This window comes from Aplidium turbinatum, chromosome 5 (assembly GCF_918807975.1).
Source record: "Aplidium turbinatum chromosome 5, kaAplTurb1.1, whole genome shotgun sequence".
In the NCBI taxonomy this organism is placed as follows: domain Eukaryota; kingdom Metazoa; phylum Chordata; class Ascidiacea; order Aplousobranchia; family Polyclinidae; genus Aplidium; species Aplidium turbinatum.
Window position 1 is genome coordinate 22,810,149 of NC_137476.1, and position 12,689 is coordinate 22,822,837.

A 12,689-nucleotide genomic window follows, 5' to 3' on the forward strand; every position below is an offset into this window, starting at 1 on the left:
CAGCCAACTTCTAGTCTGATTGAGAGAACGAATCCTGATGTATCGGCAATCGGTGGATTGTAAGTGCTTTTAAATACTGTATTAATCAAAGGGATGGGCATTGGCCTATTGTCACTGTCACTATTGTCGCAAATCACTCGGCCTGCATTTCTGAATTATCCCCCCTAAATTTTTTTCTGGGTGCGCTACTAGTGGGCAGTAACTAGTTACTGTAACTAGTTACTTTTTGAGTAACTGTAACGGTAACTTCGTTACTATTTTTCAAAAGTAACGAAACGCAGTAACTAGTTCCTATTTTAGCACTTTTTCAACAGTTAGCCTACAGTTACAAGTTACTTTTGTATTGAAATTTCAGTTTCTAATTGCCGTTTATTTCTCTGCACGTGTTTGTGTCTTGCTTTGTGTGTGTTTGCTGCGCTTTGCGCAATAATGCATTTTTCACGCAGCTGTATCGGCGCAGCACTGCGCATGCGCGGTTCTACTTTTGTTTTGTGGTCTTGTGGAGCAGGATTGCCATAGTGACAAATTTATCGCCAAAATCCAGAAATCTGGCGATTTTTTAAGACGTTTGGCTTCATATTTATGATTTGGCTCTTTTTTGGCGATTTTTAATAACTGTTGGCTAAATTAATTGTTTTTGGCGATTAATCAATATGTACCAAAGACAGGCAAAACACAACAATATGACAGGGTTGAGCATTATAACAATATATTTTACATATTTACAAATAGTTTAACAGTCAAACGTTTTCGGTTTAACTTAAGCCCTCATCAGGAATCTGAAAATATTTATAAAAATGCAATAAATTTCAACTTCTTGAAGGTAACTAACTGACTATAAGCATAAAGCATCAAGAAACAGGAAGCGATTGAAAGCAATTTCTTGATGCTTATTGGCTAGTCACTAGTCCGTTAGTTAGTTACCTTCAAGAAGTTGAAATTTATTGCATTTAGTGTAACGCTAATTGCAATGCCCCTAAAAAGATTGTCTGACATCAAAACCAGCAACAGCATTGCTGTTTGCTTGCCGTTGGTGGACGTTCTTGTGGAAGCAATACAAACCAGATTTGGTCATTGGTTCGAGGACAGCGACTTTCAGCTTGCGACTGCACTCCACCCACAATTTAGACTTAGTGTATGTGTGCTTAATGCCTGACAATTAATCGACACTGCTGAATTGAAGACCAAAATAAAACAGAACATGCTTCAAGCAATTGAAGAAGCAAACTGCTCTGCTGAAGAGGGGAAAGCAGCGACACTGAAGTGGATGGTGGTAGAGCCACTGGGACCGAGAAAGTGACAAGTCGTTGATAAATTATGCTCGGATTTCAACTCGCCGCCCGATTGGCTGACAAAAGAGCGCGCGCTTTGCTCAGAGCCAATGAGATCTCTCCTGACTCGGCTCGCCGACGCTATATAAGCAATCACGCTTGCCGGTGCAGTCAGACCTCTGTGAAGAGAAGAAAAAACACGTTGTTTCGAAAATTTATCAAGGGAGAGAATTAAGATATAAATAGAAACTCATAAATCACTGTTCTGAGAAAGCGTCAAGGGTATTATCTGAATGAATGCAAGCATGGAGGACAACACGCAGCAGTCTTGGGCAGCCAAAGTGAAGAATTCAGCCAATCCGAACATAAAGGCATACAAACGAGACAGGGAGGTTACAGTAAAGTTCAAAACTCCAGTAACAAGACAGAAGATCCATGAAATTATCAAGAAAATAAAATTTCCATCAGCTCACATCATTGGAATCCTACAAAAATCGCCATTATGTTTCGACTTCACATGTAGCGACAGAGCAAAAGCCTTTCAATTTGCCGAAAACATAAAAGAAATTGAAGATGCTCACCCTCAAGAGACATTCAATATCCGGGTAACATTCGGACATGTCCCTATTGACTTTCCAGATTAGAGAATCAGGGAAGCTTTAAACTCCCGTATTGGAAATATATGTGGCCCAACAGTGCTAGGAAAAGACTCAGCAGGGTTTCTAGATGGCAGGCGATTCTACTGGATAGCCAAAAACCACCTAGAAAAAAAAAAACCTAGAAAAAGCTACATAAGTTTTGATAATACACGCGTCTACGTGAACTATGAGGGCCAAACACAGACCTGTGCAGTCTGCGCCAAAGCAGGACACAGAGCAGCAGTATGCCCGGAAAGAATCCCACTCTATCCAAGCGCACCTGAAACCACAAACCAACAACTCAAGACATCTAGTGGAGAAGAAAATCCCCTGAGCCCTATGCTGGAAAGCGAAACCAGCGATGAAAGTGAAAGCAAAACGGAACCAACGACGAGCGAATCAGAAACTAACGGAATAGAAAACTCAACACTGAGCCCACAAAGAAAACGTAAATGAATCGGACTAAACAAAAACTGCAAACATGAACTCATCTACAAAGAATTAAAAAAAGGCGAAGTCAAATCATGTGAGTGATCTTTCCCAAACCAACAACATGCTGCAGGTAGAGTGGCGGTTTTGCTCAACCATCCATCCCTCACTTTCGGTCGCACAATGTTGGATCACCAAGGCAGAGTAATAGCAGTTGACATCTCATTCCTAACCACAACATTACACAATGTTTACATCTACGCCCCAACACTTCAATACCCTGCACGATCAAACACTTCAAACCACAATTTTTTTCAAAACCTATACCGCTTTGTCGACTCTAACCACTACACCATTCTCGCTGGTGATTTCAACATTGTGGACGACCACATTCTCGACAGAAATCCACCTAAACGACCCCATCGCAGACCAACAGAGCTACAACAACTCACCACAACATTTCACCTCACAGACGCATATAGAACACTTCACGGACATGCTTCTACATACACATGGAGAAACACAGAATCATAAGCACGATTGGACCGCTTTTATATTTCTCCCCTCATCACTCCCACACATTACGAAAACACCAGCAATCCATTATCTGACCATGACCAAGTAACACTCACGCTTAACACGGAAGTCACGCCCCTTAGAGGAAGAGGAACATGGAAAAACAACACCGAATTCTTCACAAATGATGAGTTTCTGGATGACCTTGAGCAAAATTGGACACTGTGGACCACTTTACACCCAACTCTCTACCTCGACTTTGGCACTTGGTGGATCAACATTAAAAAGAAAATTACGTCTCTTATAATCAAACATTCAAAAATACAATCACAGAATAGCCGACAACAATACACTAACTTACAAAACCAATTGCAGACTCTTAAATCACAACTGCCAACCAACACGCATTTACAAAACATACCAAATAACAAAAAACAAATTAGCTACAATGATGAAACAAATGCCCGCAAAAAGCTTGTCAAAAACCTTACTGAAGATAATTACAACTCCAACTAATTAACTAAAAACTTCTTTCCAAGATTTGCTAAGCGAAAGGAACAAACCACGATCTCCTGCTTGTTGAACAAATCAGGCACGATCACGGAAACGCCAGAAGACATGATGAAAACAGCAGAAGAATTTTACTCGGACCTATATTCTCACCACAACACACAAGAGCATGCACAACAAGATTTCTTACAACACATCACAAACAAATTACATGAAGACGATCAACACGAAATACAAAAGCCCATCACAAACACAGAAATTGAAGAAACAATACAAAAAACAGCACGAGGGAAATGTCCCGGCCATGACGGACTCAACATCGAATTCTACTCTCAATGCTGGCACATCATAGGCAAAGAAATAGCCTAACATTCTTAATGCAACACCTTCAGCGAACCAAAAAAATCCCTAAACACATGAAGCAGGGTACCATCACACCAGTGGCGCCGGCAGAGGGAGGCAGGCGGGGAAGATGTCCTCCCAATGTTTTGGGCATCATCTTTTTAATTTTTTTTATATTATTACATATTGTTTTTTTTTTAATATTTAAATCCCAACCTGAAGTCAACTCAAGTTGCAAGGGGGGGAGGGGGGGGATAAAATCTTTCTCTTTTATTTTAAACTTGCTCTTCTTGCTGCTGTTATTATTACGATTTTGTGATTCTATTCACGTATTTCGCCTGCTGCCTGTCACGTAACAATTGTTACCGGCTGTTCAGCAGATTGGCTCTTAGATTGGCTTATGCAATCTGCACACTTGCGAAGGCTTCAATCAACCATCCGAAATGGCTTACACTACATGTAAAAGACTACCAAAGCAATATTGTCCACTCCAAATGTCTGTGTTTGTAGATCTCAACAGCAACGACGCAACACTTCATAACAAACACGACAGCGTCACAAAGAGACGAGAGCTACACCAACACCATCAGGACTCCGACGCACATATCTACAAGCTCATCACATCCATCGCCAGAAACAATGCCTTGAAGCTGGAACTCGGGATCTCGAAGCTCAATCGTCTTTGGCTATAGCCTACTGTGTGATCACTGGCCGTAGCAAGAGCTCATCATCATGCCCTCCCGAGCCACATCGCGTCGGCTTCCAGCCTGATGATGGGTTTCTTTCATGTCCCTTTTCTTCCTGTACTACATGAGCAATGAGTTCTTGGAGGAGGATTTGAAAAGAAACAATGCAAATGGAACAACACCGAAAGCAACCGTGCGGTTCCTTTGCAAAAGGGGCCCAGTTTTTCCATCGCCAGGTGGCGGCAAACGTACGTGCGATTGCGACAGGCACGCGGAGCCGTCGTGTCCTTGCGAGCGTGCTAAGATCAAGGCCTGTGCGACAGACGACCGAAAAGCTGTGCTTTTGGGCCCTAGTCCGTTCGAGCCATGCGCGTGGCAATCGCGCAAGCGTGCACGGACTGGGGCCGACTCAAGCTTGTTTGCACACAGCCGCGTCAAAATCGTAAGCGCATGAGTTTGTCGCCGAAAAGTCTTTAGCTGCCTGCTATCGAGGCGTCTTGGCAGAAGCCAGGTCAAACCAATTCGCCAGCGCTTCAGTCAGCTGACGACCCGGTTTGTTTGGCGGCCAACGTCAGGCAGAATCGGGCCCCTGAAGAGGAGATCTGCGACCAGGGCGGCGTCGATCGACCCCGCACAAGCACAGGTTTTAGATGGATCAACGCGAGATTGCACGCGCGCCGCCGCCGCGATATCGTTTCGCTTTGGTCGGAAATTGCGGTACTAATTTGTTATCGCGGCGACGCGCGCGATCGATCAACAAAAGCATTACATATTCAGCAATCCAAACGAGCAAAATAATGTCAACCGACGCTTCGAAAAAGCAAAAGAAAACCGCCGCGCACCCTCCCTATGCGGACATGGTGAAAGGTGCGATCGGTGCTCTCAAAGACAGAAGCGGATCTTCCCGTCAGAAGATTCTGAAGTACATCAAAGACAATCACCAGGTCGGCGACAACGCCACCAGGCTGGTCTGCTCCGCGATTAAGCGGCTACGCGCCAGCGAGCAGATCGTGAGTACCAAAGGCACCACCAGTGGCGCGTCTGGTTCCTTCAAGCTCAACAAGGCTGCAACCGAGCCGAAGAAAAAGAAGACGACTGCCAAAAAGCCGAAGACAGCTGCCCAGGTGAAAAAGACCGCCGCTAAGAAGACTGTCAAGAAAACGGCGACCGGTGGCGCTGCCAAAAAGACTGCGAGCAAGAAGGCGACGACCAAGAGCGGATCGAAAAAGACCGCTGTCAAAAAGTCCAGCCCCAAGAAACCGTCTGCCAAAAAGGGCGCAGTCAAAAAGCCGGCTGCCAAGAAGGCGACCGCCGCCAGCAAAAAGACCAAGAAGCCGGCCGCGAAGAAAGTGGCCAAGAAGCCAGCGGCGAAGAAATCTGGAAAGAAGTGAGCTGTCACACGTCATCGTCAGCAGCAGCGGTGAGCATTCGCAAAACGGCTCTTTTCAGAGCCACCCATCACTGCGTGAAAAGAGCACTTCGATGCGTTCGGCGACCAGTCCAGCGCGATGCGACGCCATTTTTCGACGTTGATCTCTCGCGCCATTGGCGGCCGGAAAGTGTTTCGACGGCGTTCGAAATTGCGATAGATAAGTCAGCAAACGTGCCGTCAAAGAACACTTTGTGTTGAATTTTTGTTGTATTTGCATCCATCTTACGAAAATGTCTGGACGTGGCAAAGGAGGAAAAGGTTTGGGAAAGGGAGGCGCTAAGCGCCACAGAAAAGTCTTGCGTGACAACATCCAGGGAATCACCAAGCCCGCTATCAGGCGACTCGCTCGTCGAGGCGGTGTCAAGCGCATTTCCGGCTTGATTTACGAAGAAACCCGAGGCGTGTTGAAGGTCTTCCTTGAGAACGTGATTCGCGACGCCGTCACCTACACCGAGCACGCAAAACGAAAGACAGTCACCGCCCTCGATGTCGTTTACGCGCTGAAGCGCCAAGGACGAACCCTGTACGGTTTCGGCGGTTAGAAGGCTCATCAATGACAGCAACAACAAACCGGCCCTTTTCAGGGCCATTTAAACTTTTGAAAAGAGACTTTTACCGCGCGAGTCCTTCGGGCACGCCGGCGCTCATTTCACGCACGGTTCGCCGGGACCGAGAAAATTAAGGTCGTTGAGAAATTATGCTCAGTTTTCAACTCGCCGCCCGATTGGCTGACAAAAGAGCGCGCGCTTTGCTCAGAGCCAATGAGATCTCTCCTGACTCGGCTCGCCGACGCTATATAAGCCATCACGCTTGCCGGTGCAGTCAGACCTCTTGTCAAGAGAAGAACAATAAAAAATCGCGAAATGGCTCGAACTAAGCAGACCGCTCGCAAGTCAACTGGTGGCAAAGCGCCCCGAAAGCAGCTGGCAACGAAGGCCGCTCGCAAGAGCGCCCCAGCCACCGGGGGCGTCAAGAAGCCTCATCGCTATCGACCGGGAACCGTCGCCTTGCGTGAAATCAGACGTTACCAGAAGTCAACTGAACTGCTCATTCGCAAACTTCCCTTCCAGCGACTGGTTCGCGAGATCGCCCAAGACTTCAAGACCGACCTTCGTTTCCAGAGCAGCGCCGTCATGGCTCTGCAAGAAGCCAGCGAGGCGTACCTTGTCGGCCTGTTCGAAGACACCAACCTGTGCGCGATCCACGCCAAGCGGGTCACCATCATGCCCAAGGACATCCAGCTAGCCCGTCGCATCCGCGGAGAACGCGCTTAAGCGTCGTCCTCGCATCAAACGGCTCTTTTCAGAGCCACCTGTCACTGTGAAAGAGACTTGGCTGCGCGAGTAAAGCGTAGGGCTATTCGAAAAGTTGTCGGCGATCCTGAGCAAAATGTTCAAGGTGTTTCTTTTTTCGAAACGAGACATCAGTTTGAACAGCCCTTGGTTTGAGGGCGCAGCCAGTAGCCTTACCTAAATAGCTTATTATTTAGCGCAAACTACGCTCGTTGTGCATGACGGTGAAATTGCTTTTCAGCCATAATGCTCAGTAGTTGTAGGTATAGCATGTTTTCGGGCGAATTCATTTAAATTTTCAGCAACCGCTGCGATTTCATTTGACACCGCAGAGAAGAGCACACTTCTCTCAAAACGAAACCACCACGACTAGTAAAACCGAGATTTTGGGCTCATGATTTCATTGAAATTGCACGCGCTCAAACCTGGCCATATTGTAGCTGGTCGTGTCAACACAAGAACCTTTGCGTTCATTACATCTTTTGCAACATGAGGTGGCTCTGAAAAGAGCCGTTTTGTGCGAAAGGCAAAAATCGCCGACTTAAGCTTTCTTCGAAGTCTTCTTGGGAAGGAGCACGGCTTGGATGTTGGGCAAAACACCACCTTGTGCAATGGTGACTCCGCCCAGAAGCTTGTTCAGTTCCTCGTCGTTGCGGATGGCGAGCTGAAGGTGACGGGGAATGATTCTCGTCTTTTTGTTGTCGCGGGCGGCGTTACCGGCCAACTCCAACACCTCGGCGCTCAAGTACTCGAGCACGGCCGCAAGGTACACTGGTGCCCCTGCACCAACGCGCTCCGAGTAATGTCCAGTGCGCAAGAGTCTGTGCACACGACCGACTGGAAATTGAAGACCAGCTCGCGACGACCTGCTCTTTGGCTTCGCCTTGGATTTTCCGCCGCCTTTGCCACGTCCTGACATGTTTCAATTAATTGAGGTTTGCAAAGTTGAAAACAAAATAGAATCAGAATTTACCGAGCAGAGCGCGCGAAACGAGTTTTTATACCGTCCGAGCTGTCGTCGAAAATCTGACGGTTTTTATGGCGCGCGCCAGCGCTGGCCAATGGAAAAACAGCGACGCGCGTTTCATTTTTTTCATTGGCCAAATCCAGCAGCCACTCGACGCTTCATTTGCATACGCTCGAGCTATAAAGGAAAAATCTACGATGCGCGCTTTATCACTCGTCTTTTGAGCAAACTAGCGTTTCATTTTTTTCATTGGCCAAATCCAGCAGCCACTCGACGCTTCATTTGCATACGCTCGAGCTATAAAGGAAAAATCTACGATGCGCGCTTTATCACTCGTCTTTTGAGCAAACTAGCGAAATGGCGTCCGCAAGCAAGGGAAGCAAGAAAGCTGTCAAGAAAACCGCACCTGCCGACAAGCAGAAGAAGAGGCGCGCAAAGCGAAAGGAAAGTTTCAGCATCTACATCTATAAGGTGCTCAAGCAAGTCCACCCGGACACGGGAATCTCCAGCAAGGCGATGAGCATCATGAATTCTTTCGTGAATGACATCTTCGAGCGCATCGCCTCTGAAGCGTCCCGTCTGGCTCACTACAACAAGAGAGCGACCATCAGCAGTCGCGAAATCCAGACTGCCGTTCGATTGCTGTTGCCCGGCGAACTGGCGAAGCACGCCGTGTCCGAAGGCACCAAAGCAGTCACGAAGTACACCAGCTCCAAGTAAACGACGACCTGCATTTCAAACAACAAACGGCTCTTTTCAGAGCCACCTTGTAAAGCAAAAGAGTCTTTTCACCGGGTTGATTGCTGGCTGCTGTGTTTCATCAGCATTTTTCGTTCGCGAAAGCCTCGACGCCCGTTTCGCAGACGTTCGAAATTACTCACTGAGCCAGACAAGTTTTCTTTGAGGTGGACTTCGAAAATTCCTTTTCGTTTCAACCAAACACAGCCCTTGAGGTAACCTGGGTCGCTTCTTTAATTTCAGTTGCCCTTTCCGTCCTAACCCCCGACGTCTGTCTTGACAGGTTTTTCTTACCTTGCAAAGCGTTACATTTCCCGTGCCAAGCAACCGCACTCGTTGCGATTCCGAAAACGTTTCAGCGAGCACAAACATTATGCCGGGTGGAGATTCAATTCGGACAAAGAACGATAAATTGGCCCAAACCACATCTACTTTCTGTATTTGTTGATTTGGGGAGCCACAAGTGGAGTTAAAGTGTGGGACCATCACTGAAATCGCAACCTTTTCAATATTTTGCAGTAACCTGAAAAAGCACTTGCATTCTCCAAATCAACCTATGCCGCAACTCTTTAATCATCTGACTCTATTATTGATTGTTGCACCAAATCCTGGTATAGCATGCCTTTCCAAATGCCACTTTCGTAAATTTTTCCTACCTATATTACTATATTGTACATTAACATATTCTACTATACGTATATCTTATCATACATTACACCCGAATGGATGAGGATGATGATTAATATCTTTATTCTTCCATGAATAAGCTACTATACCGTGTTGCATAATTTAATGTTTGCCATATCACCAAGTTACTACAAGCTTGCATCTAACTTCCTACTGATTATTATAGGCTGTTACGTTTGTTCAGAAGATCGCTTGACTTTTCGTGAGATTATTGTTTAGGTTGGTTTGAAAAAGATGCTTGAAACAACTCAGACACTACATCCTTCATCGGCACTACCAAAGAGTCTCCTCCTCTCGAAAACACTCCATCCCTCACTGACGCTATCAAAGATGATTCACCTCTTGTTATATTGGCGATACCAAAAACACCCTATGCTATATCATCATCTTTCTTATGATGCTCTTACATGTGCAGGAATTTAATTTAAAAACCAAGCTTTTTTAACTGTTTTATCTTGGTAATGAGCTGCCACGTTGTGTATTTCTTTTGCAATCTATAGGCTTTTTAATGTCGTTGCTGCGAACACTTTATTTCTGTATAAAGTCTGCAAATAGTTCTTGTTTTGATAGTCCGTTGCCTAATTACGATATGTGTGTGTGTATTAGTTTGTTTTTGCGATGTTGTTAGAGTTCAGTCGTGTTCTCATTGCTTCAAGAATTGGCGAACGAGAAGACGACTGATTGCTAACTAATTCGTCTACTTGTTTTAAAGTATCAGGTTTGGTGGCCGTGCTTGAGTATATTTTTATCGATGCATATGCCGCAATATTATTACAGTAGATCTTCTCATGCACGTCTTAAAGCATTAATTAAGGTTTTGCCACCTTTTCCTTTTGTTGGTTTTGTTACTGTATTTCTTTTTCACAATATCATTTCTCTTGCATTCTGACAAAGAAAAATAAATTGAATTGAATAAATGTGCGCAACTGTATCGTGCCTGTTTGGGCACCCACAAGGTATCAAACTAGTCACAGTCGGTCAATCCCTTCATGAGCAATATGTGGTTGACCGCTTTATTGAAGATAGCATACGCTGTTATACAAATCCCATGCTGCAGGCCTTGCTTGAGTATATTTTTATCGATGCATATGCCGCAATATTAGATCTTTTCATGCACGTCTTAAAGCATTAATTAAGGTTTTGCCACCTTTTCCTTTTGTTGGTTTTGTTACTGTATTTCTTTTTCACAATATCATTTCTCTTGCATTCTGACAAAGAAAAATAAATTGAATTGAATAAATGTGCGCAACTGTACCGTGCCTGTTTGGGCACCCACAAGGTATCAAACTATAGTCACAGTCGGTCAATCCCTTCATGAGCAATATGTGGTTGACCGCTTTATTGCACATAGCATACGCTGTTATACAAATCCCATGCTGCAGGCCTGCAACAAAACGGAAAAAAATGAAAAAGCACTGGTCACAATTTCTACTACTTCATAACGTCCACCTTATAGGGTGGTCCTCATCTGGCGACTTTTTCAAGCTTTACACGGGCGCCCTCTAAAATAGTTCCAACTTGGTCTCAAGTTGTTGTTTTTCTGCTTTTTTTTTTAATAATCAACAGTGCTCAAAGACCTTGAATTTTTTGCATGCGGGCCACTTAAGCACTAAGGAGAGTTGTGGCGGGCCGCACTAATAAAATTTTAGGTTGGTTGAAAAGAACGCATTTCGTACCCAGTAGCCTATCCAGCGTTACATGTTAATATTTATCTTCGAATACCGCAGCAACAAAATTAGTTGAACAACGCTACTGCAAGGCCAAGCTCCTTTAACAACACTTTTGACTTCTTTAACAATGCCTAATAAACGAGGCCACTTGTTTTGCGCACTTATAACGAGGCGAGCGGTTTTATCAGAATATTCATCGCCAAGCAAGAGTGGTGTCGTCACTTCGCTTCACAACAGATGTCTTGCAATTAACTGTTTCAGTAAACAAGGAAATGTTTGACACATCGCATCACAGGCAACAATAGTGACCTGCAAACATATCAGTGAAAATAGGCTCCAATAACAGGGAGAAAGAAACCAGGCACCATGAAACAAACTCTTGTGGAAATCACCGAAAAAAACGTTTCTGTCGTAACTTATGAACAGTGCTCCTTCTGAAAAAGCAACGACTTGGTTTTTTATCCTTTTTGTGAGAATCTCTATAAACGTCTTTTTTTGATTATTAGACAACTGTCACTTGCGGTGCTCATCAGCATGGCAAGACTTGTTGATTAACAACATTTTGCAGTAGCCTGCTATGCTAAATATTTTCGTATTAAAACCAAAAAAGTCTTTTAATTTTTTTTGAAAATATAATATTTTGCCATTTTTTTATAAATTGAGTTTGCATACCGACCTATTTTGCCAACAAAAACTTGTATAAAGGGAACACTGCTCATGAAACACAATAACGGTGAAATGCACAATAGTGTTTACAGACAATTTCGAAGTTCGAAAACAGGCATTTTAATCAATCACCGGGACAGTGTAGTTGGACATCGCATTGGTATAACTTTAAGCGACCTCCACCTAGAACTACAATCTGATTGGTCGGTCGGTGGAATCGTTATGCAAAGCAAAAATATGCCAAGTCCCGGAAAGTATTTTTTGCCTTCATGCTCTTTAACTCATCAAGAAAAGTCTTTTTGGTTATACTTGTACGCTGATACCTTCCGCGGGCCGCCATTTGGTGACCCCTGTTCTAGAACATCAGATGACAGCTAACATTTTGTCTTACTTTCGTGCTATAGGCCGTAATATTGGCCTTTTTCTAGATTTGGCCTTAAATTTGGCCTTTTTTTAAATTAAACTTCAAAATGCATAATAAGCAATATTTCTCACACATCGTAACCTTTACCAGATGAAAACCGTATTCACCATTGTTCAATGCACGTGCTATATTATACTTGTTTAATACTTGTAATGTGACGCCGGCGCCGAGTCAGACTGCTATCACACTCTCAGCCAGTCAGTGGTGCCAGATGTCGCCACTGCAGCGGATTAAAACTCATCCGCTACAGTTCATTTGTACTTGCTATTTTTCGGGCTCTCTCAGAAAAATTTTGCTACGATTTATTAAAACCCGCTACATGTCATAAAATATCAATAAAAATGAATACTACGGACATTACTTTGATAGAAACACGTAAATATCTATTTGGCATTTTTTTTTATCTAACATTTTCCTTGTT

The 12,689-nt window shown here is 44.4% G+C and overlaps 5 protein-coding genes across 5 annotated transcripts; 4 read left to right on the plus strand and 1 right to left on the minus strand.

Annotated features, from left to right (window-relative positions):
- The first annotated feature begins 5,189 nt into the window (after positions 1-5,189).
- Positions 5,190-5,783, plus strand: LOC145770350 (uncharacterized). The gene has a single exon (XM_082581967.1). The coding sequence runs from the start codon at positions 5,190-5,192 to the stop codon at positions 5,781-5,783; it is 594 nt and encodes a 197-aa protein (XP_082438093.1).
- A 261-nt stretch (positions 5,784-6,044) lies between these two features.
- LOC145770502 (histone H4) lies at positions 6,045-6,368 on the plus strand. Its single transcript, XM_082582166.1, has one exon. The coding sequence runs from the start codon at positions 6,055-6,057 to the stop codon at positions 6,364-6,366; it is 312 nt and encodes a 103-aa protein (XP_082438292.1). The 5' UTR covers positions 6,045-6,054; the 3' UTR covers positions 6,367-6,368.
- A 239-nt stretch (positions 6,369-6,607) lies between these two features.
- LOC145770694 (histone H3) lies at positions 6,608-7,098 on the plus strand. The gene has a single exon (XM_082582390.1). The coding sequence runs from the start codon at positions 6,688-6,690 to the stop codon at positions 7,096-7,098; it is 411 nt and encodes a 136-aa protein (XP_082438516.1). The 5' UTR covers positions 6,608-6,687.
- Positions 7,099-7,622: 524 nt separating this feature from the next.
- LOC145770351 (histone H2AX) lies at positions 7,623-8,035 on the minus strand. Its single transcript, XM_082581968.1, has one exon. The coding sequence runs from the start codon at positions 8,033-8,035 to the stop codon at positions 7,658-7,660; it is 378 nt and encodes a 125-aa protein (XP_082438094.1). The 3' UTR covers positions 7,623-7,657.
- Positions 8,036-8,437: 402 nt separating this feature from the next.
- Positions 8,438-8,806, plus strand: LOC145770352 (histone H2B.1-like). Its single transcript, XM_082581969.1, has one exon. It carries the CDS (start codon positions 8,441-8,443, stop codon positions 8,801-8,803), a length of 363 nt encoding a protein of 120 aa, XP_082438095.1. The 5' UTR covers positions 8,438-8,440; the 3' UTR covers positions 8,804-8,806.
- The last annotated feature ends 3,883 nt before the right edge of the window (positions 8,807-12,689 follow it).

What these genes read in the sequence shown, in the direction of transcription:
- LOC145770350 (XM_082581967.1), top strand. Translation starts at nt 5,190, where the DNA reads ATGTCAACCGACGCTTCGAAAAAGCAAAAGAAAACCGCCGCGCACCCT.
- LOC145770502 (XM_082582166.1), top strand. Translation starts at nt 6,055, where the DNA reads ATGTCTGGACGTGGCAAAGGAGGAAAAGGTTTGGGAAAGGGAGGCGCT.
- LOC145770694 (XM_082582390.1), top strand. Translation starts at nt 6,688, where the DNA reads ATGGCTCGAACTAAGCAGACCGCTCGCAAGTCAACTGGTGGCAAAGCG.
- LOC145770351 (XM_082581968.1), bottom strand. Translation starts at nt 8,035, where the DNA reads ATGTCAGGACGTGGCAAAGGCGGCGGAAAATCCAAGGCGAAGCCAAAG.
- LOC145770352 (XM_082581969.1), top strand. Translation starts at nt 8,441, where the DNA reads ATGGCGTCCGCAAGCAAGGGAAGCAAGAAAGCTGTCAAGAAAACCGCA.